General features: G+C 39.0%; 1 protein-coding gene across 1 annotated transcript; it reads right to left on the bottom strand.

Moving 5' to 3' along the window:
* Positions 1-1,847, bottom strand: LOC113312824 (F-box protein At3g59000-like). Its single transcript, XM_026561560.1, has 5 exons — positions 1,419-1,847; positions 800-961; positions 482-631; positions 260-340; positions 1-168 (listed from the first exon to the last, which is right to left on the bottom strand). Exons 1-5 carry the CDS (start codon positions 1,845-1,847, stop codon positions 1-3), a joined length of 990 nt encoding a protein of 329 aa, XP_026417345.1.
* Positions 1,848-24,702: the final 22,855 nt, after the last annotated feature.

Raw genomic sequence — 24,702 nt, 5'->3', positions numbered from 1 at the left:
TTAGAATGAAACTACATCCAGTTTCTCCTTAATCTCGTTAACGAGAGAAGATAACCAATTTGATAAGACAAGAGTCCATAGAATTGGGTCATTTCTAAGTCTAGCATCCTTACCAAGAGAGTGAGCTATCTCATTACTCTCCCTAGGACATAAGTACACTTCCAAAAACTAAAACAAGCAAGCAAGTATTTAGAGTCATTGACCACACCATCTCATCATTTCAGAAAATAATTCCACAAAATTGACGGAATTCAAGCACCCTGAGATGCGACAACAAACACTCAGGCAGTGTAGCTGGTTTCCACCCATTATCCTCGCCACAAAGACGTGCATCAATGCCCTGAGTTAACCAGAAAATATGATTGATAAGCCACATAAGATAAAAAACTGAAGGGACGAAAAGCAGAAAACTGATTTCCTTTATCGCTTTTTACATTCCATCACTAAATAAACAACACATTTTGAGAGATGGGCGACTTACATGAGAAAACACGAGTTTTTCTAGTTTAGGCGAGATTTGAAGCAATCTCATTAGTGCACTACCAATCAGATCAGGAGAACTCCAAACCACCTCAAAGCAAGTTAAATTGTGAACCGAAAGCAACTCATCGTCATCCACACGACATAGAGCCTAATTGCAAGGCGCAACAAAGGAAATTTCAGTTATGTGTTTAATAAACCATAAAAGCATGTAAACAGTGACACCTTATCGTCTTAAAATAAACCAAGTCCAACAGCGAAGCTAGTAAACTACTAAGTAAGAAGCATACCCCAGATGCTTCACATTGAAAAGATGTACTAGAAGGTTTGTTGCAATGTTTTCATCCTCGTCAATCCAATCATTAATATCAAAAAGTGAAATATTTGCATCAATTAGCGAAGGAAAACTATGCAGATCATAAACCTCTGCCAGGGTACCCTTGTGCTGAAAGACCTCTAAACTTGGCGCATCAATATCAATCTGATGACAAAAAGAAGGAGCATCGATGATCATACGCTTCAATGTATGAGATGAGTGTTGAGATTATTAGTCCCACATGGTTGGGTTATTTAAGATCCTGCGGTTTATAATCTAATAGGACCTCTCCACTCATTGCCAATTGGTTTTGAGTTGGATGCCCGTATTCTAACATGGTATCAGAGCAGGCTATATTTGCGACGAGTCTTTGACCGCGCCTTACTCCGCGTCATCCGATTTAATTGTTGTCCACGTGTTTGTGAGACCCGCCGAGGCTACACGTGAGGGGGCGTGTTAAGATTATTAGTCCCACATGGTTGGGTTATTTAAGATCCTGCGGTTTTTAATCTAATAGGACCTCTCCACACATTGCCAATTGGATTTGAGTTGGATGCCCGTATTCTAACAATGAGATACTTATCTCACCATCCGTAAATCTGATATTTATAAGTCGACGGACCTTGAGATTTGGAAGGTGCACATTGGTAAGAATATTGAGATAAATTGGCATTTCTATCTTCAACATAGTCAATGTTTCACAGGTATAAAGAAGTAAATGAATCATAAAAGAATCTCTTTCATCTTCAGATAATAAACTGAACTCTTTAACGTTACGCCTTACAACAACACTTAACCATGAACGAACCCTATCTTCATCACAATGTTTATCACAAGAGAGCGAGAATTTCCCTATATTTGACATATCACGGAACATAAACACTCTATCCATAAAATTCATGAAACGAATGGTCTCCTCCGAAATGTTGGTTCTGGTAGTGTTAATAGGAGAACGCCAATGACCAATATCAAGATTGGGAACAGAACTCCATTCAAACCTCCAACGTTTAGCTAAAACACAGGTACTACGATGTTCTTGAATGGGAGGCATGATAGGATGTGGTGAAGGAGGGGATTAGGTAATCCGCTGATCCTATCTTCTCCCCTAACCTTGTTGCTGCTTCCCTTAGGTTGCTTCTGCCCTTTCAATACCATGACTTCGATTATCTGCCAAAAATTATTAAAAATAATGTTGTATTTCACAAACTAAATTGATAGTAAGAAACTGGAAAATCAACGTTACGACAGACATTTACAACATCAATGAGGCAGTTTTACAAACAGTTAGGGGATTTCTCGTAACTAGTACAACAGTTGCCACGGTGGGAGTGCCGACCGAAGAAGAATCCAAAGATGGGGTTTTTCTGCGACTATTTTCGCTCTGTTTACGGAGAAGTGATACTTTCGCTCCGTTTCGGAAAAATTGATACTTTCACCCCGTTTCAGAGAAAATGATATTTTCGCTCTGTTTCGGGAAAAGTGATACTTTCGCCTCGTTTCAGAAAAAAGTGATACTCTCGCTCCGTTCCAGAAAAAGTATGATACTTTCGCCTCGTTTCAGAAAAAGTGACACTCTCGCTCCGTTCCACAAAAAGTGATACTTTTCTGGAATGGAGCCAGAGTATCACTTCTTCTTAAACGGAGCGAAAGTATCACTTATCTCGAAACGGAACGAAAGTATCACTTTTTCCTAAACAGAGCGAAATATCACTTTTCCCGAAACGGACTGAAATAATCACTTTTCCTGAAACGGAATGTGAAAGTATGACTTTTTCTAAAACGAAAAATTGGTCGATCCATAAACCAAAATATGATTGCATGATGTGTTTGTAGATGGTGGATTTTCGATAAAGGCTAAAATCGTAAACCCATAATTATACGAACTCCTGATCCAACAATCAGATGTGAGTATTGAGACACGGGTCTCTCATCGAATCCTCTGACTGAGAATACTTTCTCTCAGAGTACATGCAGATATGTAGTCTCTTGGCTGGACAACGACATATCTCATGAATACTGAACACTTCAGTAATTATTTCTATATAGAATCACGAGATTGACAACTCCTAGACAGCTTGCTCTGCTAGTATAGAGCGATAACGTCTTCAGGATACAAACAACGAGTTTCCCTGACTATATAAAGGATATGAAGCTCCAGCAAGCTCATGTCAGAATAATTAATGCTCCTAGACAGCTTGCTCTGCTAGTATAGAGCCATAAGTTAGTTATTCCTAAATTCTTGGATTCATCCACTGAATTTCCGAAAATATTCAAATATTTTCGCAGTATTTCGTTACTTCAATCTATGGTTCTTCCCAGCAGAATTCCATGGGTTAGTAATAAATGTTCAACGCACGGGCATCTGAGCTACCTCTGAGTAAGCCCTGGCTCAAAAGGTGCAAGTGTACTAAACGATGATACATTAACAATCACCGCACGAACGAGTATTTCGAAATACGACGAAACGATGAATCTATGCAAAATAAGAAAAAAAATAATAAATAATTAAAATATTGACCGAGGCGCCAAGGGATTGGGCTCATCGACCAGACGGCCGTGCCGTGGCCAATCCCACGCCATTTTATATTTTATCATATTTTTTGTTATTTTCCTTTATCTTATGAAAATCCTTTCATTTGAACAAATATCCTTCGTTTTGAGGAAACTCCTCAGTTTCATGGTGTTTCCTTCGCACCAAGGAAATAATATAAAATTGGGAAGAACATTGTGGGGCCGTGATTATTGGCCAACCGGCCATGCCTTGATCCCGGCCGGCCCCACACCTCATGGTTCCTCATTATTTTATTATTATTTCCCTAATCTCATGAAAACTCCTTAATCTCATGGTAATTTCACAAAACCATGAAAATATAATATAAAATTAGGAAAACTCGTGGGACCGGCCCCAGCCGGCCGGCCATGCCTCAGCCGGTCCCACACGCCCCTTATTTTATTATTATTATTTTAAGGTTTCCTTGATGCCATGAAATTCCTTGATTTTATGGTATTTCTTTCAAATTATGAAAATTCCTTCAAATCATGGAAAATAATACACAAAAATTACATAAAATTAGGGAAACTTGTGGGACCGGGCCCAAGCCGGCCGACCATGCCCTAGCCGGCCCCACACGCCCTTATTTTATTATTTTAATATTATTTGCTTCCTTGATCCCATGGAAACTCTTTCACTTTAAGGAAACTCCTTAATTTTAACAAAATTCCTTGATTTCATGATATTTTCATAAAATCATGAAAAATATTATAAAATTAGGAAAAGGCACCATAGGACCGTGGTCACTGGACGGCCGGCCATGCCTTGGCTACAGCGGTCCCATATCTCATATTCCTTCATTTTATAATTATTTTCCTTCATCTCATGAAGTTTCCTCAGTTTCAGCAAAACCCTGATTTTATTGTATTTTCTCAAATGGTTGCTCAAACGCACGCCAGAAAATATCAAAATTCTCAAGACTGAGACGGGGACGTGTTGACGACGTGAGCATGTTACCTTGAAAGACTAGGGTTGTCTCTTTGGTTCGCAATGATTTGGTCCCACGTATTTTCATGGTTTGACCTAATTTGCGCAATTGCACGTATTAGGTCCAAGACTCTTCCAAATAATTTTGGAATTTCATGAAGTGATCATCATTCGATCCCACGACCATCCAGGGTTGGTTTCATGACCCCTTGGTCGGTCTCTCACCTCTCGATAATTAATTAGGTTTTATCACCTAAGGCTCAGACGAGCATTATATGAAAAATGATTGAACCAGCATTTGATCATCTTTTCACCAACTCTTCAAGGGGTCTTGGTATTTGCTCACGCGAGCATATGGACGCTACATGGTCGACCCACGGTCTCATGTAGCTGGTCCTCCTTCATTCCATGGTTAAATTTTCAATAAACTATTACTAGGTCATCAATTGATCAAATCAGGGTTTCTGAGTCCAAGGATCATAATTGCAGATTCGAATGCTAATAATTTTACAACGATCTCATGATCACCATTTTATTATACTAGGTTCAACTACCAGTATTCTAATTGATGTTTTATTTCGGTCACGCTGCCAATAATTCATCAGACGAGCAACATTTGCTCAGATGAGCAATATTTGCTCAAACCAAGGAATATTGGTTCAACTATCAATATTCAACAATTCATCAAATGAGCAATACTTTCTCACCTCAACGTGAGAATTATACCTCTGTCTCAACAGACACGTTCAATTCATGAGTCTCAGAACATTTTGCAAAATCATGTTCAACTTAGCAAATACATGGACTCATCGTCCCATAAAGTCATGAAGTCAACAACTGACTAATTAACCACGAGACATCAATCGTGTCACTTGGGGGGATATCAACTAGGGTTTTGGTCTGGCGCTCTAAGGCACATGTGTTCATACACACGATGGAATGTGAGCAAGTCGTGCAATCAGCTGAAGGAGTTAACAAAGTAGTGGATGGAAAATCGACCAAGTCTCCGCACAATGAGCAACTGGTTTCAAACACGATTTCCATTTCCCCACTCTTTGATTCCATCAACTGTCACACTTCATGGGATCATGGTGTCTACAATTCCAGCAATATAAATAAGTCTCTGGAATCATGATTGAAGATACAAGAATCTCACGTCTCACAGACAACGAGATCAACACCTCATCAATTGAGCAATTACTCTCAACTGAGCAACTTCAATCATTCAGAACTTATCTTATCCAGAATACACGACACACCCACAATCTTTGATTACCATTGATTCCACACATTTCTCAGCTTCCCTCCTACAGATCGACCCATCCTCTCTTGTGACCGAATTTACTTTGGAACGACCATTGTCTTGGTTTAGGCCGGAGTACTACAGATTGATCTCTCGAATTCAAAGCACTCCCTTCTTGCAGTGTATCTGTGCGAGGTTGAACATTTCGCTCGGTTCAAGGAGTCTCCTCCGTACGATCGTCTCCCCAATCCCGTGAAAACCAACAAATCGTTTTGCCCCATCTACATATTGGAGACCACAGTGGGAGATCGTTCTCTCGGTTGTAATCTCACAACTCCACAAGATGGATGGTCTTAGGTCTGGGTTAGTCACAGGTTCCAACGCAAACGGCACTAGCACTAAAAACAACAACGACAACGAGGATATCCCGGGAACGATTCCGACCTCTAACACTGACGGTGGTGATGTTACTCCTCCTCACGTCAACGCGGAGGGTCATCCTTTGTTCGGCCGACACCCTGAAGAAGTCAGAGGAAATCCACCACCTACCATTGTTGATCTCATCAAAGTGCAAGAGACTCTTGCAAAGAATCAAACCGATATGGATACAACACAGAAGGAGCTAATTAATCAACTAAAGGCTCTCACTAATACAATGTCAGGGAAGATCCAAGAAAAAGGGAAAGAGAAGGAGAAATCCTCAGACGTTGATCCGGAGGTAATTCCAATTCATACAATAGATGATGATGAAGTCCACAAAGCCGCAGACGAGAAGGAATCATCAAACTTCATCACTCGGGAAGATTTGGAACGCCTTCTGGAGAACCGCGGAAGAGACAAGACCCCACATGTCCATCTTCACCAACCTCCATAACCTGCTGCTACATAAAGGATCCCTCTCCCAAAATATTATGTCTCTCCAACCTTCACTTTGTACGACGGAACCGGCAACGCTCGAGAACATGTTTCTCGGTTCCTGGAAGCTTTGGGTGAACATGAACATAACCATGTTGTTCGTCTCAAAGAATTTTCAAAATCCTTGAAAGGCAAGGCATACACCTGGTATAATAACATCGCACCAGGAACTATCAACAGTTGGGGATAAATGGTTAATGCTTTCTATAGAAAGTATTTCTTTGTTTCAGAGCAAGTCACCCTCTCTGATCTCGGAAGGATGTTTCAAAAGAACACCGAACATCCTAACGACTATGTGAAGAAGTTCAGAGTTCAAGCGTTGGATTGCCATGATCCGAATGTCACATAACAACAACTTATGGACCTATGCATCAATGGAATGATTCCAGTCTACAGAGCCTTATTGGAGAATCTCAGGTTTCAGACTTCCCATGAAGCAGCCAAGAGGTCGGCAACTACTGCACCTGCTCTACTAGAAAGGACTAAGACTGCAAAAGCTGAAGAACCATGAGAGGCCAGAGGCAGCATCAGACGTTTGATCAACAAACAATACAACCTTCAAACTTCCACAAATGATGTTGCGGAAGGAAGCAAGCGGAAAGCTGATCCACAACATAAGCATACTTCCTCAGCCCCTCCAAAGGCACAAAAGAAAGCTAATGGGCAAAATCCTCCCCAACACATGGAAGATCCAGAAGCACCTGATTTCCCCTGCTCCATTGAAGAAGTCATCGAATTGCTGGATGCCTGGATTCAGGATGGTGCAATCAAGTTGCCATATGTCAAGAGGGAACCAACTGAAGAGGCCATGGAAAATCCTCTGTATTGTCGCTTTCATAGGTTCGTCAGTCATCCCACAAGTGATTGTAAAACTTTGAAGCGCATATTTAAAGAAAAGGTCGAATCGAGAGAACTCAACTTGGGGACTGAAGGAGTACACAAAAACCCCCTTCCAGTCAGGGCCTTTACCATCTATGAACCCTCCGTCAAAGAAGCAGTTCAATCCTTGATTGAGCATGTCTGCGAATCGCTATACTTATCAAAGGCTCAAAGGAAAGACATGTTTGCGGTATTAAACCACATCGTGTCAGGCAAGCGTCTACTGATTCAAGAGACATTCACTGAGCCCCCAGCGACGGACAAAGAAATGTATGACTGGGGACTGCTCACCACAGTGCACATCAAAGGAAACGAGTTCAAGAGAGCATTTATTGATGTCGGCACTGCCGTCAACATCATCCCACTGAAAACTCTCAGAGCCGTTGGCATTACTCGAAAGGAAGCTACTAATGCCCCCATGGCAATCAGAGATCATGAAGGAGTTTCCAGAAACGCGTATGGCTACGTCATACTCAAAGTCAAAGAAAATTTGGTCTGCACTGAGACCAAGTTTTACATAATCCGAGAAGATCCAGGATATGACATGATTCTTGGACGCACATGGATTCATGATGGGAAGGTGACACTGATACCTTCAATTACACATCTCTCCGCTGAAGAAATCTCTGACTCAGAGGAAGAAAAAGAAGATATCTCACAATTCGAGTATCTGAAGGAGGTCAAAGCCTTGACAGAACTTACACAAAAGCCTGAAGAACATCCAAAGGCTTTCGTCAAGAGATTTCGCACTCAAGCAAGTCTTATTCCTTCTCATGTTCCCATATCGTCAATTTTCAAATATACTTATTTGGTTCAAGGGATTCACTCCGCAAACAATTTAGCAATTGCAAAATGCTATGAGTGGATAATTTCTCCTTAGCAATATTACACCCAATGGTTGGATTCAGAACTTCTTCAGGTTGATCATCCAATCAAGAGATTCATTGCGGAGGATGTGTCTAAGCATGACAAACATTATGAAGGATACTCCTTTCTGCACGAATGTTCATACGTGCCACAACCACAGAATTTCGTCACATGAGGAATTCTGAATCAACAAAAGATATTCAAAGCACGGTCGACTAAACCTAACAAATTTCATGAAGGGGGCCTGGTTCTCAAAGCATCTCAGCGTGGTCTTCATTCTACAAGGAACTCTAATTGGGAAGAACCATTTATGGTTGCTAAGTCCATAACCGGAGGATACTACAAACTGATCAACACATATGGCAGAACCCTACCAGTAATTCACGAGAATTGGCTTAAGGTGTTTGTCTGAAATTATCAAACATTTGAGGTACTGGGCGTTTGAAGCATTCATGACGTCTGGATTTGGCATTTAGGATTTTCTTTCATTGTATTTCAATTCCTCCAAAACGTTTGCAATACTTGCAATCAGTATTTGAATTCAACAATTTATCAAAATTCAATTCATATTTCTTAAAGGAAAATCTCTATCAAATCCAAAAGAAAATCCTTAACCATCTACCAATCCAAAACCAGCTAATATCAAAACTCAAATAAAAACCTCACATCTCTCAGAAGTTCAGAATCTCAAGAGATCATGAAAAAGGAAATCAAAGAAAATCAACAAAAAAGGATTTTCGCTCCTCTGCATCCTTCAAGGCCTGCAAAGCCGCCTTCTCCTTGTTCAACTCTTCAGTCAGCCTGGCAATCTTGTCTTCTTTCTCCATCACAACATCATTGGGAAAGGGTATGTTTTTCTCACATGAGTCCTTGATAGCGTTCATTTGCTTACGAAGCCACTTCACATTGAAGCCAAGTCTTTCTGCATTCTCCAAGTTAAACTCCCAACCAAAGAGTATATATGGGGTCACAATACTTCTGGCCTTAGTGCATATATCACTTACAACATGCAATATAATACCTACTTGCATTGTTGAGGCATAAGCACACCCAGGATTCCTGTCGACAATTATGTGACCAAACTTCTTCCACATTTTCTCGTACAAGCCTGCATATCCAATGGGAACACTGAATCCACCAACTAGTTCATGATACGGGAGTGAAGCATCAAATGTAGGATCAAAAGCAACTCATGCACTTGGATATTCATGCACCACTATACGGTTCTCAATTACTGGGGCAGCTTCTACAATCAGAGCAACAACATTCTCCGGTGTTTCAGTTTCTTCTATCACTGAATCAGCAACAATCTGGGTTTCCACAACTTCAGTGACAACCTTATCATGGCCTTGAAGTGCAGGGATGGTTGTCTCTTCATCAATAACTCCAGGGCAGTTCGAGTTATCCTCATTGGTTTCAATATCCTCAACTTCGGTATTTGACACCTAATACGAAGATTACATGAGGTTAGAGTCACATAAGCATGAAACCAGAGAAGATTACGAAATACAGTATACAAGCAATACAACATCATCAAAGTTCATCATCATATACTCAAGGCACGAGCAAATGGCATGAAAGTCATGAAAATACGTTTTACGGTAACCTCGTCTGAAGAAACTGTACTCTTCCATGTACTAGAAGACAAACTGGGAGCAATCTACAAGGAATCTGAGGATGGGTTGTATACCATTCTCTTCGTATGGATGTCCTCTACAGCGTGTCAAAATTTCATGACAATCCGATGAACAAGCAAGGAGACATGGTCAAACCATTGAGCAACATACCATCTGAAAAAGTTCAGAAAGTCTCATGGAAGTTTATTGTTTCACCTTTTTCAGGCCCTGAACGTCCTCAAAACTTAAAAATCTTCGTTTTCAAAGCTTGGAAATTTTCCGGGCTTGAATATGCATATGCAGATCATGAAAATCCGACTCCAAATGAAGGTTTTATGACGTTTTTGCTAAAAAAAAATGAGTTCTGAATTTTCCGACGACGAATTTCGACTAAGTTTTTCGTGTATACACATGGATTCTCATTCATTCATTCACAAATCAGAATTTTCATACTTCTATGAAGAGGATACAGGACATGTAATTACTTGGGGGGTCTCCGAGGTATTCAAGGAATTGGGATTGTCGGTGTTAATGACAAAAGGCTCATTACTTCTATTCGGCTTCGAATCTTTGGAAGTGCTTTCGTCTCTATTCTCAGAGGATGGCTAGGTATCAGCACTCTCCATCTCCATGACGACATCCTCCTGGATACATCCTCAACAATCAACATTTTATCTATAAAGCATCATAATTGAATATGCGAAGAAATACTTACGGCTTCTTCTTCATAGCTCAAAATCAGGAATTGTTTGCTCAGTAGCAGAAAACCGAAGACCGTCGATACTTGATGGAGTAAAATTCTGCAACGGAATAACAACATTGGTTTCATGATCCTAATAATGTGGGCGAGAAAATTTCACGACAAGGGGAATACCGAGAACTCACCAAAGAACCAACTGGGGACTTTATAGTATTAGGTAACAGCTTATAACTCTTGTTCCTTCCTTCTCCACCGTGAACAATCGCTTCAGTTTCTGAGAAATCTACACGGATTCGAGGTCTTACATTACGACCGTCCTATGGTAAAATTCAGTAACATAATTAGAATACAGTTCTCATAATTTCATGAAGATTATACAAAGAAACATACTTGAGAAGATCCTGCAGACGATTTTCGTTTATCACCAGAGAGATACTTCAATCTTGGTCGACCAGAAATCATCTCAGTAGAAGGAGGATCCTTCACCGGAGGCTGACCATCCATCACGTAATCACGCAATCGCTGAAGTTGTTGATCCCAAAAGTATACATAACCTGGAGTTACATATGCAAATCTCTCGGAGCAAGGGAACCAGTAACTACTTCCTTCCACATGAGTATGGTCTAAATGGGTTCTAAGATGTTCAACTGATGGCTTCCTCCTTCGAAAAGTTGGAACACACTGATCTATACCCATTTGTCGAGCTGCTCTGTCAATATTATATTCCTCAACTGAAAGTCCTCCGTATATAGCCGATATCAAATGACCAGAGGTGCAACTCAACATGAAAGATCTTTCGCCATCACTCAGATTTGCACCGGACATCAGCATCACACTCTCTCCAGTATTGAAAGTCGTTGGCTGGGAAACATAAGCAGGAACAGACACCCACGGGCGGAAGTTGAACTCATATTCATCATCCAACACATCAATGAGGCGTGCTTTAGACCGAGTCTGCTTTGTAGACCAACACATGATCATGGCATTATCTTTTTCAGAGAAGATGTGACGAGCATCAACATTCGGTCCTTGCAAAATATTACGTGGAATAGGTGCATAGTTATTGAAGTGTTCCCACATCAAAGCTTGAAGAAATATCGTGTTGGCATAGCACTCAATCTTCATAAATACATTCGACACACTGGAGTCTATTATCAAGGAGTCCAAGTTAGAATACAAAGAACCCAGGAATAAGCTGTCTATCGGAAGTTGCTCACCTTGAGCCATCTTGATAGCAAAGGGGATCATGAAGGGTTTCAACAAGTTTACATTGTCTTCAAATATGTCTCTGGACAACCATAAACATAAGAAAGCAGCAATGTGCAACATACCGTCGATGGGACTATCAGAAACCTCGTCTTTTGGCCACCAGCGTGTTAACCAGTGAGCATAGCATCCTTTCCTGCCAGACGCCTTATTCACTTCCTCCATTGCGGCCGTCAAGATGTTAGAAACTGCAGTTTCCTCATCTGAAAGATCTCCAGGGAGATTGCCCGTGATTGGGAGATGCATCAAAGCAGCCACATCCTCTAAGGTAACGGTAAACTCTCCCCATCTGCATATAAAGGTGTGAGTGGGAATACACAAACGAGCAAGTAGATCCACAATACCTCTCGTATCATGGAAAATGAATAAGTCTCTAGAAGCCTTAATAGCTCTAGTCACTTGCGCCTGATCGAGCATAGCCCTGACATGAGGGAAACCCAGCATATGTCTCGCCCATCGAGAGAATTTTTCCAAAGGTCGTCGAGAAAGCTTAAACTCTATGATTGATGCAAGGAAGATACCTCGTTCAAGACAAAACCGAATCACTGTCTTAAGAGTCACCAATGTAGTTAATATCGGATATCTGTTTATCTCGGCCAGGACCGATACACTGGTACGACTTTATATCGGGGATATTATCGTTCAAATATCGGTATAATATCGGTTCCAAATTTAGAGACTATAATTTTATAGCTACCATCAATTTTATCAAAAAACACAAGATTAACTTCAATAACTTTAAAGTTCACTACCTAAAATGATAAAGAAACAAGTTTTAACTAGAAACATGAGAGTAACTTCAACAACTTAAAAGTTTACTGCCTAAAATGGTAATTTGACAAGTTAAAAGTTCAAACCAAAAATAGGAGAGTAACTTCAACAACTTTAAAGTTTACTACCTAAAATGGTAATTAAACAAGGATATTACAGTCTTATTCAAAATCATACGAGCCACTATTGATATCATCATCTTCAGTAACTCCAATAGCTCCATCAAGTAGTCCATAATCTGTGTCTAGCATCAATTGATCAGTATCATATCCATCATACTTAGAGTCGGTTGGGTAAGTAGACTTACTTCAAGAGCTACATGCACCTCTACTACCAACTGGCCGACTTTCTTTACCAAGAATATCTTGCAAATCATCCAAAGTTACATTATCACCTTCTACCGCCAAGTCTTCCAAGTTCTGTGGATCCAACCATTCATCATTTTCATCATGCTCATCAAGAAAAATAGAATCACGAAATATCCCCGATATATCGGCCGATACGGCTAATATCGGACGATATTATCGTCAAGATATCGTATCACCGATACAATGCTTATCATACCGTTCCAAGGCCGATATCCGAAATATCCCCGATATATCGGCTGATACGGCCGATATTGACTACACTGGGAGTCACCAATTTCTTCTGAGTAACATTTCTGGGATTTATTAGAAGACGATACACTGGAGATTTGAGATGATTCTCAGTTTCCTGCTCAACCTCCGCAAAAAATGCATCATCTATATTTGGGACATTCTTAATTCCAGAGGCTTCATCCTCTTCTTCGCCAAAGGAAGTCTCATCCATACATGTCTCATCTCTGGAGGTATCATCATCAATACACATTTCGTCCCTTGGAGTGTCGTTAGCTTGGGAGTTGGACATCTTTGCGGAGTAGCTGTAAAGTTCACACTACATTCTACTTCAGTATGTCGCCCAGGTATAAATCAAGGGAGTACAAGCATCTAATGGTAACTCTTAACTCTTACCTTTTACGCTTCCACTAACGATAGTGGTAGTAATGCTAGAGTTAACACCTCAAAAATCGTTCGTTTCTTCGAAACCTACAAAAGACGAACGAAACTCAGATTTTTCATAAAATCATGAACATTTCCACTGCGTGAACATTTACCATGGAATTATGAAAACTAAAACAATAATCATAAATAATTGTTTACTTTGAACATTATTCAAAATCAGTGTTGAAAATATATGTTTACAAAACATGAAATAATAACTCACGCAAAATAAAAAATAAAAAAAATGAGTATGCCTTTTTTCGTGAAAGCATGCCACGGTTTTGTAGGCAAATATATTTTTCATGGACAGACCATGATTTTATAAAGAAAAAAACTCTTTTCCTTCGTATCGTCGTTCGTCTTTAAAACGAAGGTTTATTTCAATTTTGTGAAAGCTCACACCTTATAAGATAAAGTTTCGATTTACATGAAAGCTTATAAACAAAATTTTATCCCTGGACACAAGTTCATGTATAAAAAAAAAAAAAATTTCCTTCGTACTATCGTCATCCTCTAAAACGAAGGTTTATTTCGGTTTTGTGAAAACTCACTTCTTTTATGATAAAACTTTGGTTCACATGAAAGCTCATAAACTAAACTTTATCACTGTACCTAGGTCTACATATATTAAAAATCTCTCCTAAATCAGGGATTATTGTTAGTTTTCAAAACTAACGATCAAACGAACATACGTTTTCAAAAAGCAAGGGTTTTTCAACATAAATCCTACTCACCTACACACATATATGATTTCAACATGATCACTTCATGAAACTCATATAAACATCAGCAAAAAAAAAAAAAATCACACCTGGTCGGCGCCGACCGGAAGTTGGTCGGACGGTGACGGCGGCGGTCGGTGCTCCGGCGTGAAATCTTTCTCCTCCTGTTACTGACGTGAAGGTGGTGGAGAGGTGATGAAGTTGTTGTCGTGGAAAATAAAAAATAAAAAGAAAGAAAGGGATTAATTCCCTTTTATATCAAATTTTATTTCCAAAACCTAATTTTACAAGGATTTCCTTATTTGGGCCCGATCCGCGAATCCTAAACGACCAAGGTTCCATCGTCCAAACCAGCGGTTCAACGCAACTTTATGCTCATCAAACGATGCTCTATCATGCCACTAAGATCTTCATTCAAGTCATGGTATGCTCGCACTATCAAAATCCGGTAACGTCTTAACTTACGACTAAGTTCAATTACTTATATTGTTTATGACCGGAAAATCACCATTCAATGCTGACCGAGGAACACGGCTTTCCTCAATAAGCAGGGGACTTAATGTATATGGTGGATTTTCGACAAAGGTTAAAATCGTAAACCCATAATTATACGAACTCCTGATCCAGCAATCAGATGTGAGTATTGAGACACGGGTCTCTCATCGAATCCTCTGACTGAGAATACTTTCTCTCAGAGTACATGCAGATATGTAGTCTCTCGGATGGACAACGACATATCTCATGAATACTAAACACTTCAGTAATTATTTCTATATAGAATCACGAGATTGACGACACCTAGACAGCTTGCTCTGCTAGTATAGAGCGATAACGTCTTCAGGATACAAACAACGAGTTTCCTTGACTATATAAAGGATATAAAGCTCCAGCAAGCTCATGTCAGAATAATTAATGCTCCTAGACAACTTGCTCTGCTAGTATAGAGCCATAAGTTAGTTGTTCCTAAATTCTTGGATTCATCCACTGAATTTCCGAAAATATTCAAATATTTTCGCAGTATTTCGTTACTTCAATCTATGGTTCTTCCCAGCAGAATTCCATGGGTTAGTAATAAATATTCAACCGCACGGGCATCTGAGATACCTCTGAGTAATCCCCGCTCAAAAGGTTCAAGTATACTCAACGATGATACACTAACAATCACCGCACGAACGAGTATTTCGAAATACGACGAAACGATGAATCTATGCAAAATAGGAAAGAAAATAATAAATAATTAAAATATTGACCAAGGCGCCAAGGGATTGGGCACATCGACCGGCTGGCCGTGACGTGGCCAATCCCACGCCAGTTTTATATTTTTTCATATTTTTTGTTATTTTCCTTGATCTTATGAAAATCCTTTCATTTGAACAAATATCCTTCGTTTTGAGGAAACTCCTCAGTTTCATGGTGTTTCCTTCGCACCAAGGAAATAATATAAAATTGGGAAAAACATTGTGGGGCCGTGATTATTGGCCAACCGGCCATGCCTTGATCCCGGCCGGCCCCACACCTCATGGTTCCTCATTATTTTATTATTATTTCCTAATCTCATGAAAACTCCTTAATCTCATGGTATTTTCACAAACCCATGAAAATATAATATAAAATTAGGGAAACTCGTGGGACCGGACCCCAGCCGGCCGGCCATGCCTCAGCCGGTCCCACACGCCCCTTATTTTATTATTATTATTTTAAGGTTTCCTTGATCCCATGAAATTCCTTGATTTCATGGTATTTCTTTCAAATTATGAAAATTCCTTCAAATCATGGAAAATAATACACAAAAATTACATAAAATTAGGGAAACTTGTGGGACCGGGCCCAGACCGGACGGCCATGCCCTAGCCGGCCCCACACGCCCTTATTATATTATTTTAATATTATTTGATTCCTTGATCCCATGGAAACGCTTTCACTTTAAGGAAACTCCTTAATTTTAACAAAATTCCTTGATTTCATGATATTTTCATAAAATCATGAAAAATATTATAAAAATTAGAAAAAGGCAACATGGGACCGTGGTCACTGGCCGGCCGACCATGCCTTGGCTCCAGCGGTCCCACGCCTCATATTCCTTCATTTTATAATTATTTTCCTTCATCTCATGAAGTTTCCTCAGTTTCAGCAAAATCCTGATTTTATTGTATTTTCTCAAATGGTTGCTCAAACGCACGCCAGAAAATATCAAAATTCTCAAGACTGGGATGCGGACATGTTGACGACATGAGCATGTTACCTTGACCGACCAAGGTTGGCTCTTTGGTTCGCAATGATCCGGTCCCACATATTTTCATGGTTTGACCAAATTTGCGCAATTGCACGTATTAGGTCCAAGACTCTTCCAAATAATTTTGGAATTTCATGAAGTGATCATCATTCGATCCCACGACCATCCAAGGTTGGTTTCATGACCCCTTGGTCGGTCTCTCACCTCTCCATAATTAATTAGGTTTTATCACCTAAGGCTCAGACGAGCATTATATGAAAAATGATTGAACCAGCATTTGATCATCTTTTCACCAACTCTTCAAGGGGTCTTGGTATTTTCTCACGCGAGCATATGGATGCTACATGGTCGACGCACGGTTTCATGTAGCCGGTCCTCCTTCATTCCATGGTTAAATTTTCAATAAACTATCACTCGGTCATCAATTGATCAAATTAGGGTTTGAGTCCAAGGATCATAATTTCCGATTCGAATGCTAATAATTTTACGACGATCTCATGATCACCATTTTATTATACTCGGTTCAACTACCAGTATTTTAATTGATGTTTTATTTCGCTCACGCTGCCAATAATTCATCAGACGAGCATACTTTCTCAGATGAGCAATATTTGCTCAAACCAAAGAATATTGGTTCAACTATCAATATTCAACAATTCATCAAATGAGCAATACTTGCTCACCTCAACGTGAGAATTATACCTCTGTCTCAACAGACACGTTAAATTTATGAGTCTCAGAACATTTTGCAAAATCATGTTCAACTCAGCAAATACATGGACTCATCGTCCCATAAAGTCATGAAGTCAACAACTGACTAATTAACCACGAGACATCAATAGTGTCACTTGGGGGGATATCAACTAGGGTTTTGGTCTGGCAGTCTACGGCACGTGTGTTCATACACACGATGGAATGTGAGCAAGTCGTGCAATTAGTTAAAGGAGTTAACAAAGTAGTGGATGGAAAATCGACCAAGTCTCCGCACAATGAGCAACTGGTTTCAAACACGATTTCCATTTCCCCACTCTTCGATTCCATCAACTGTCACACTTCATGGGATCATGGTGTCTACAATTCCAGCAATATAAATAAGTCTCTGAAATCATGATTGAAGATACAAGAATCTCACGTCTCACAGACAACACGAGATCAACACCTCATCAATTGAGCAATTAATCTCAACTGAGCAACTTCAATCATTCAAAACTTATCTTATTCAGAATACAAAACACACCCACAATCTTTGATTACCATGGATTCCACACATTTCTCAGCTTCCCTCCTACAGATCGAACCATCCTTTCTTGTGACCAAATTTACTCTGGAACGACCATTGTCTTGGTTTAGGCCGGAGTACTACAGATTGATCTCTCGAATTCAAAGCACTCCCTTCTTGCAGTGCATCTGTGTGAGGTTGAACATTTCGTTGTGTTCAAGGAGTATCCTCCGTACAGTCGTCTCCTCAATCCCGTGAAAACCAGCAAATCGTTTTGCCCCATCTACAGTGTTATGCGTCCTTTGTGGTGGTTTGCATAATAGCTATGAATTCAATTTTCAAGAATTGTGCCTAAAATAAAAGTATGGTTTTTCTTGAAACAGAGGGAGTACATCGTTTTATTAGTTGCAAAGGAAAATTGGTTGATGCATAAACCAAAATATGGCTACATAAAGTATTATGTATCCTTTGTGGTGGTTTTCATAATGGATATACATTTAATTTTCTAAAATTGTGCCTCAAATGATAAACACCTCCAAAATTTCCGTAAAAACTCTAAATTTGATATTGTTGTTTATACTCATTGCGTAGCATTTTTTATTACCTTTCCAATGAGATAAAAATTGGAAAATTCCAAGGCACGGATTTTTAGATATGTTATATTAATGTTTGGTTGCCAATTATACCCTTAAATAATATGATACATAAGGAATTATAGTAATTTGACGGAAAGCTTTAGTTAAACCTGTGGTAAGAGATTTTTCATGTTCAGATAAATCGAGCTTATGATTAGCTTTATCTTCCTCGCGAACTTTTTTATCTGCTGCACGATCAGTGGTGAGAGTTTGAACAAGTGTATCAATTTTGGTTGTGATCCCATCAAGTTTGGTTGTAACTCCAGTAATATTCTATTGTAGGAGAGACAAATCTTCTGTGTACGTCATTGAGAAAAAAAAATTGGGTAAAAACTAGGTATCGTATGAACCTGCTCTATACCAGTTGTTAGGGTTTAAACCAAAAACAGTGTGAAGATACTATGCACACGCAGGAATAATGTGTTGTGAAGAACGTATGCACGCAAGTAACCAAGATAAATACCCTTTGAATGTAGGTTAACCACAGAATTTGAGAGATTAAGAAGATTAAGAAGAAGAAGAAAAGTGTTAGAACAAAGATTGAAGAAGAACTTGAGTTTTGTATTAATTCTTAAGTATTTTACAAACTCAGGATTTGTATTTATAACTCCAAATACTTGTGAAACAAGTAACACTAATTATATAATCTGAACTAAACACGGAATTAAAAACAAGCTAAGAATAACTAAGCCTAAGAAATGAAACTAAGAAAACTTGGTGTTGGTACTGCAACATCCCTCCCTGGATGAAAAATGGCTTGTCCTCAAGCCTCAAAGTCTGGGAAACGAATAAGAAATTCATCTGCATCTTCCCAAGTGGCTTCATCACTTGGGTGATCCATCCATTTCACTAACCATTTAGTGCCTGCATAAGAACCTTTCTTGAACATTTGACGGTCCAAGACAGCTTCTGGTTCCCATTTATCATAATCAATGACAGATGGTAGAACTTGTTGAACGGAGTCAGCTGATCCTAATTTTAGTTTCAACTGGGAAACATGAAATACAGGATGAATGCGACTTTCTGCAGGGAGCTCCAACTTATATGCCACTGACCCTATACTCTCAAGAACACGAAAAGGACCATAGAATCTTGGAGATAGTTTAGAAAAAGATTGATTAGTAACAGTTCTCTGTCTATATGGCTGTAAGCGAAGAAAAACCCAATCTCCTATAGAAAATTCTCTCTCAGTACGATGAGCATCAGAGTATGCTTTCATTCTAGCTTGAGCATCGTGCAATTGATATTTTAACAGCTTCAAAGTATGCTCCCTTGCTTTGAGATTTAAATCAACATCGTGCACAGAAGTGGTACCAGGTAAATAAGATGAAATTGTTGGAGGAGGCCGACTATGAAGAGCTTGATATGGAATCATGTTAATTGCAAAATGATGACTTGTATTATACCACCATTCAGCCCATGGTAACCATTTCGACCAATCGGTTGGCTTCATACCAGCGAAACATCTCAAATAACACTTTAATGTCCTATTAGTTACTTCAGTTTTTCCGTCACTTTGAGGATGATATGCTGAACTGCGGCATAATTGTATATTCTGAAGCTAAAAATAAGCTTCCCAAAAGTTGCTCATAAAGATGGGATATCTATCGTTAACTATACTTCTTGACATTCCATGAAGGCGAACAATCTCACGAACAAACACTTCTACAATAGTGCTAGCCGAATAAGGGCGTGCGAGAGCTATAAAATGTGCATACTTGGTTAAACGATCGACAACAACCAAAATTGCATTTTAACGATCAGAAGTTGGAAAACTATCAATAAAATCCATGGATATATCAATCCATACGTCAGAAGGAATTGGAAGTGGACTCAATAATCCTGGTTGCGAAATAACTTCAGTTTTATTTCTTTGACACACATCACAATGAGCAATAAAATTTTTGATTGCTTGCTTCATACCCTTCCAATAAAAATTATGTTGTAGACGTTTATAAGTTCTCAAAAATCTTGAATGACCCCCTATAGGGTTTGAGTGAAACTCCTCAAGAAGTTTGGTACACCATGAAGAAGTAGGTACCACAACTATTCGTCCTTTGTAGCACAAAACACCATCGTTGTATGAAAAATTGAGTTTGCAAGAAGGAGAATCAAGGAGTTTTTGAATGAGTATACTTAGCTCAGCATCCAAATGACATTCTTGAATTATTTCAGTGACTCCAGAGAAAATTGGTGCAGTCAAACTAAAATGAGATCCAATGCTGCGTGACAAAGCATCAGCTGCAAGATTTTTTTTCCCTTTCGAAAAATAATTTCATAATCATATCCCAGAAGTTTGGATAACCATTTCTGTTGCTCCATAGAAAAAAGTTTTTGTTCAAGAAAGTATTTCAGACTTTTGTGGTCGGTAAGAATATTGAAATGTCTACCAAGCAAATAAGGTCTCCATTTTTGAACTGCAGAGACAATTGCAAGCATTTCCTTATCATAAACTGAAAGATTTAAATTCTTTCATGTCAAGGGTTTGCTGTAATAAGAAATTGGTCGACTAGACTGCATTAACACAGCTCCTAAACCATTTCCAGATGCATCACACTCCAAGGAGAATTCTTTAGAAAAATCTGGAAGGATTAAAACCGGTGTTATAGTAAGAGCCTTTTGAAGCACTTTGAATGCAGTAGTAGCATTATCATTCCAGATAAATGCATCTTTCTTCAGTAGTTGATGTAAGGGTGCACTAAGCGTACCAAAATTCTTGACAAATTTGCGATAATAGCCTGCTAACCCCAAAAAACCTCGTAATTCCTTAAGTGAAGTTGGAAGAGGCCATGACAGAATACTTTGAATCTTATCCTGGTCAACTGAGACACCTTCAGAAGAAATTACGTGACCCAAATACTTCACTGTATTTTGTGTAAAGGTGCATTTTGACTCCTTGACAAATAACTGGTGGAGTCTCAATAATTCAAATACCAAAGACAAATGATGAACAGACATGGTCATACTGTAAATTAATATGTCATCGAAAAATACCAGCACAAACCTGCGAAGATAAGGACGAAAATATGATTTATAAACCCTTGAAAGGTGGCTGGAGCATTTGAGAGACCAAACGGCATGACTAAGAATTCATAATGTCCATTATGAGTGCGAAAAGCCGTTTTTGGAATGTCTGGCTTATGCATAAATAGTTGATGATAAGCAGATCGAAAATCTAGTTTGGTAAAAACTGTTGCACCATGTAATTCATCCAATAACTCATCTACCATTGATATTGGAAACGGTCTTTGATAGTTATCTTGTTCAGAGCTCGATAATCCACACACATACGCCAAGAACCATCCTTCTTGTGTACCATCAATATGGGAGAGGAATAAGGGCTAGAACTTGGTCTAATAAATCCAGCTTGTTGAAGTTCATGCACTATCTTCTCAATTTCGTCTTTCTGAAAATATGGATAACGATATGGTCTGAAATTGACGGGTGCAGAATCTGGAAGTAAATTGATACGATGATCATGTAGTCTCTCAGGAGGTAATGATGTTGGTGTTTTGAAAACATCAACATTTTTCGATAGCAGTTCACGCAACTCAGGTGAAATAATTACTGCGGCATTGTGTGAAGTATTTAATGCAGATAACTGTAAGAAGACTACAAAAGTATCTCTGGACAATAAGTGTTGCATGGATTTTGTGTCCAAAAGCATAATGCTGGAAGAATTACTTCCTAGTAGAACCAAATCACGATCTTGAATTCTAAACTTCATCATTAACTTCGAAAAATCCCAAGTAATAGGACCCAATGTACGTAACCATTGAACTCCTAAAAATGCATCATACCCACTGATATCAAGAAGATGAAAATATGTAGAGAATGAATAATCTTGAAGTTTAACTTGAATATCAAGACAAGAGCCACGAGTTTGCATTTGACCACCATCACCAACAGTAACTTGCAAAGCATTATCTTCAGAATGTGTGTGATAACCACATTGTTTAGCTATTTTAGAATGAATAAAGTTATGTGTTGAGCCAGAATCAATCAGTATGGAAAATGGCTGGGCTTTAGTGTAACCCAAAATACGCATAGTCCTAGGGAAAGAAAAACCCATGAGTGAATTCAAAGAAATTGTTGGTTCCAAATTCTTTGAAAAAGTATTTTGAGTTAGAATAAAATCTTCAGTAGCATCACAGCTAGACTCATCATGTGCTTCATCAATGTTCTCTGAATTTGGAGGAACATCCAATATTAATAGTCTAGGCTTCAAGCATAGGTGACCAGGTGTAGATGGTGGATTTTCGACAAGGGATAAAATCGTAAACTCATAATTATACGAAGCTCTGATCCAGCAATCAGACGTGAGTATTGAGACACGGGTCTCTCATCGAATTCTCAACGGAGAGTACTTTCTCTCAGAGTACATGTAGATATGTAGTCTCACGACTGGACAACGACATATCTCATGAATACTGAACACTTTCAGTGATTATTTCTATATAGTATCACGATATGGACGGATCCTAGACAGCTTGCTCTGCTAGTATAGAGCGATAACGTCTTCAGGAACAAACAACGAGTTTACCCTGACTATATAAAGGATATGACTTACCGACAAGCTCATATCGGGATAATTAATGCTCCTAGACAGCTTGCTCTGCTAGTATAGAGATACAAAGTTAATTATTCCTAATTAAGATTAATTCTGCCGTGACATTCACTACTGAATTCCCAGAATAATCTATTATTGCTCCTATTCCATGGTCGAATCCACGACTGGTCCCATGGAATGGCAATAACAATTGCTCCTATTCCATGGTTGAATCCATGACTGGTCCCATGGAATGGCAATAACAATTTCTCCTATTCCATGGTCGGATCCACAACTGGTCCCATGGAATGGCAATAAACAATTGTTCTGATTCTATGATCGAATCCACGGGTTGATCTCATAGAATAACAATAACTATATTATCTCATTACTCCGATTTCATGATCGAATCCACAACTGGTCTCATAAATGGTAATAGATAAATCTTAATTACTTCGATTCTAAGGTCGAATCTACGATCCCATGGAATGGTAATCCTCACTTTATTATTCTGAATTCGTAGTCGAATCCTCAGATGATCCTATGAATTAATAATAAACATCTTATTACTCAGTTTTGTGAATTATTCTCCACTGAATTCCACAATTGATACTAAATAATCAACAACCGGGCGTCTGAGCTACCTCTAAGTAAGCCCCGATTCAAATTGTGAAAGTGTATTCAACGACGATACACTAACAGTCATCGCACGAACGAGTATTTCAAAATACAACGAAACGATGAACCTATGCAAAATAGGGAAGAAAATAATAAATAATTAAAAATATTGACCAAGGTGCTGGGAACCCGGACACACGACCTACCGACCGTGCCGTGGTCAGTTCCACGCCAGTTTTATATTTTTAATACATTTTTATTATTTTCCATGATTTGATGAAAATTCTCTCATCTGACCAAATCTCCTTCGTCTCGAGGAAGCTCCTCGGTTTCATGGTACTTCCATAAATCCATAACAAATAATATAAAATTAAGGAAAGGAGTGTGGGGCCCCAGCCGGCTCCACACCCCACCGTTCCTTATTATTTTTTTATTATTATTATTATTTCTCTAATTTCATGAAAAAACTCATTGATTTCATGGTATTTTTTGCACAAATCATCATATAATAATAAAATAAAATTATGAAAACTTGTGGGACCGGGCCACTAGCCGGTCCCACATGCCCTTTGCTTTATTATTTTATTATTATTTATCCTATTTTTCCTTGAATTCATCAAATTCCTTGATTTTATGGTATTTCTCTCAAATTAGGAAAATTTCCCTCAAGTCATCAAAAATACCTAATAATATTAAAAAATTATGAAAAACTCGTGGGACCGGTCCATAGCCGGCCGGCCATGCCTCCATGGTCCCACACGCCCGTGTTTTTATTATTTTAATATTTTTTCTTCCATGAACTCATGAAAACTCCTTCAATTCATGGAAACTCCTTAAATTCATCAAATTTCTCAAAATTCATGAATTTTTCATAAAATCATCAAAATATTATAAAATTAAGAAAAAGGCACCACAGGACAGTGGTCACGACCGGCCGACCATGCCTTGACCACGGCGGTCCCACACCTCCTCATTCCTTATTTTATAATTATTTTTCATCATCTCATGGTGTTTTCCTCAGTTTCGTCGAAACCCTAATTTTGGCATATTTTCTCGAATGGATGCTCAATTGCACGCCAGAAAATATCAAAATTCTCAGGACTGAGACGCGGGAGCCTTGGGGACACGAGCACGCTATCTTGACCGACCAAGATTGGCTCTTTGGCTCACGGA

This window comes from Papaver somniferum, chromosome 9, assembly GCF_003573695.1.
Source record: "Papaver somniferum cultivar HN1 chromosome 9, ASM357369v1, whole genome shotgun sequence".
Classification (NCBI taxonomy): domain Eukaryota; kingdom Viridiplantae; phylum Streptophyta; class Magnoliopsida; order Ranunculales; family Papaveraceae; genus Papaver; species Papaver somniferum.
Note: the sequence above shows the minus strand (reverse complement) of the source record. Positions and strands in the feature narration are given on the sequence as shown.

What these genes read in the sequence shown, in the direction of transcription:
- LOC113312824 (XM_026561560.1), bottom strand. Translation starts at nt 1,847, where the DNA reads ATGCCTCCCATTCAAGAACATCGTAGTACCTGTGTTTTAGCTAAACGT. An exon ending in ACATTGCAACAAACCTTCTA is followed by an intron (nt 632 to 799) that starts GTACATCTTTTC and finishes CCTTGCAATTAG; the next exon opens with GCTCTATGTCGTGTGGATGA. An exon ending in AAAAACTCGTGTTTTCTCAT is followed by an intron (nt 341 to 481) that starts GTAAGTCGCCCA and finishes TGGTTAACTCAG; the next exon opens with GGCATTGATGCACGTCTTTG.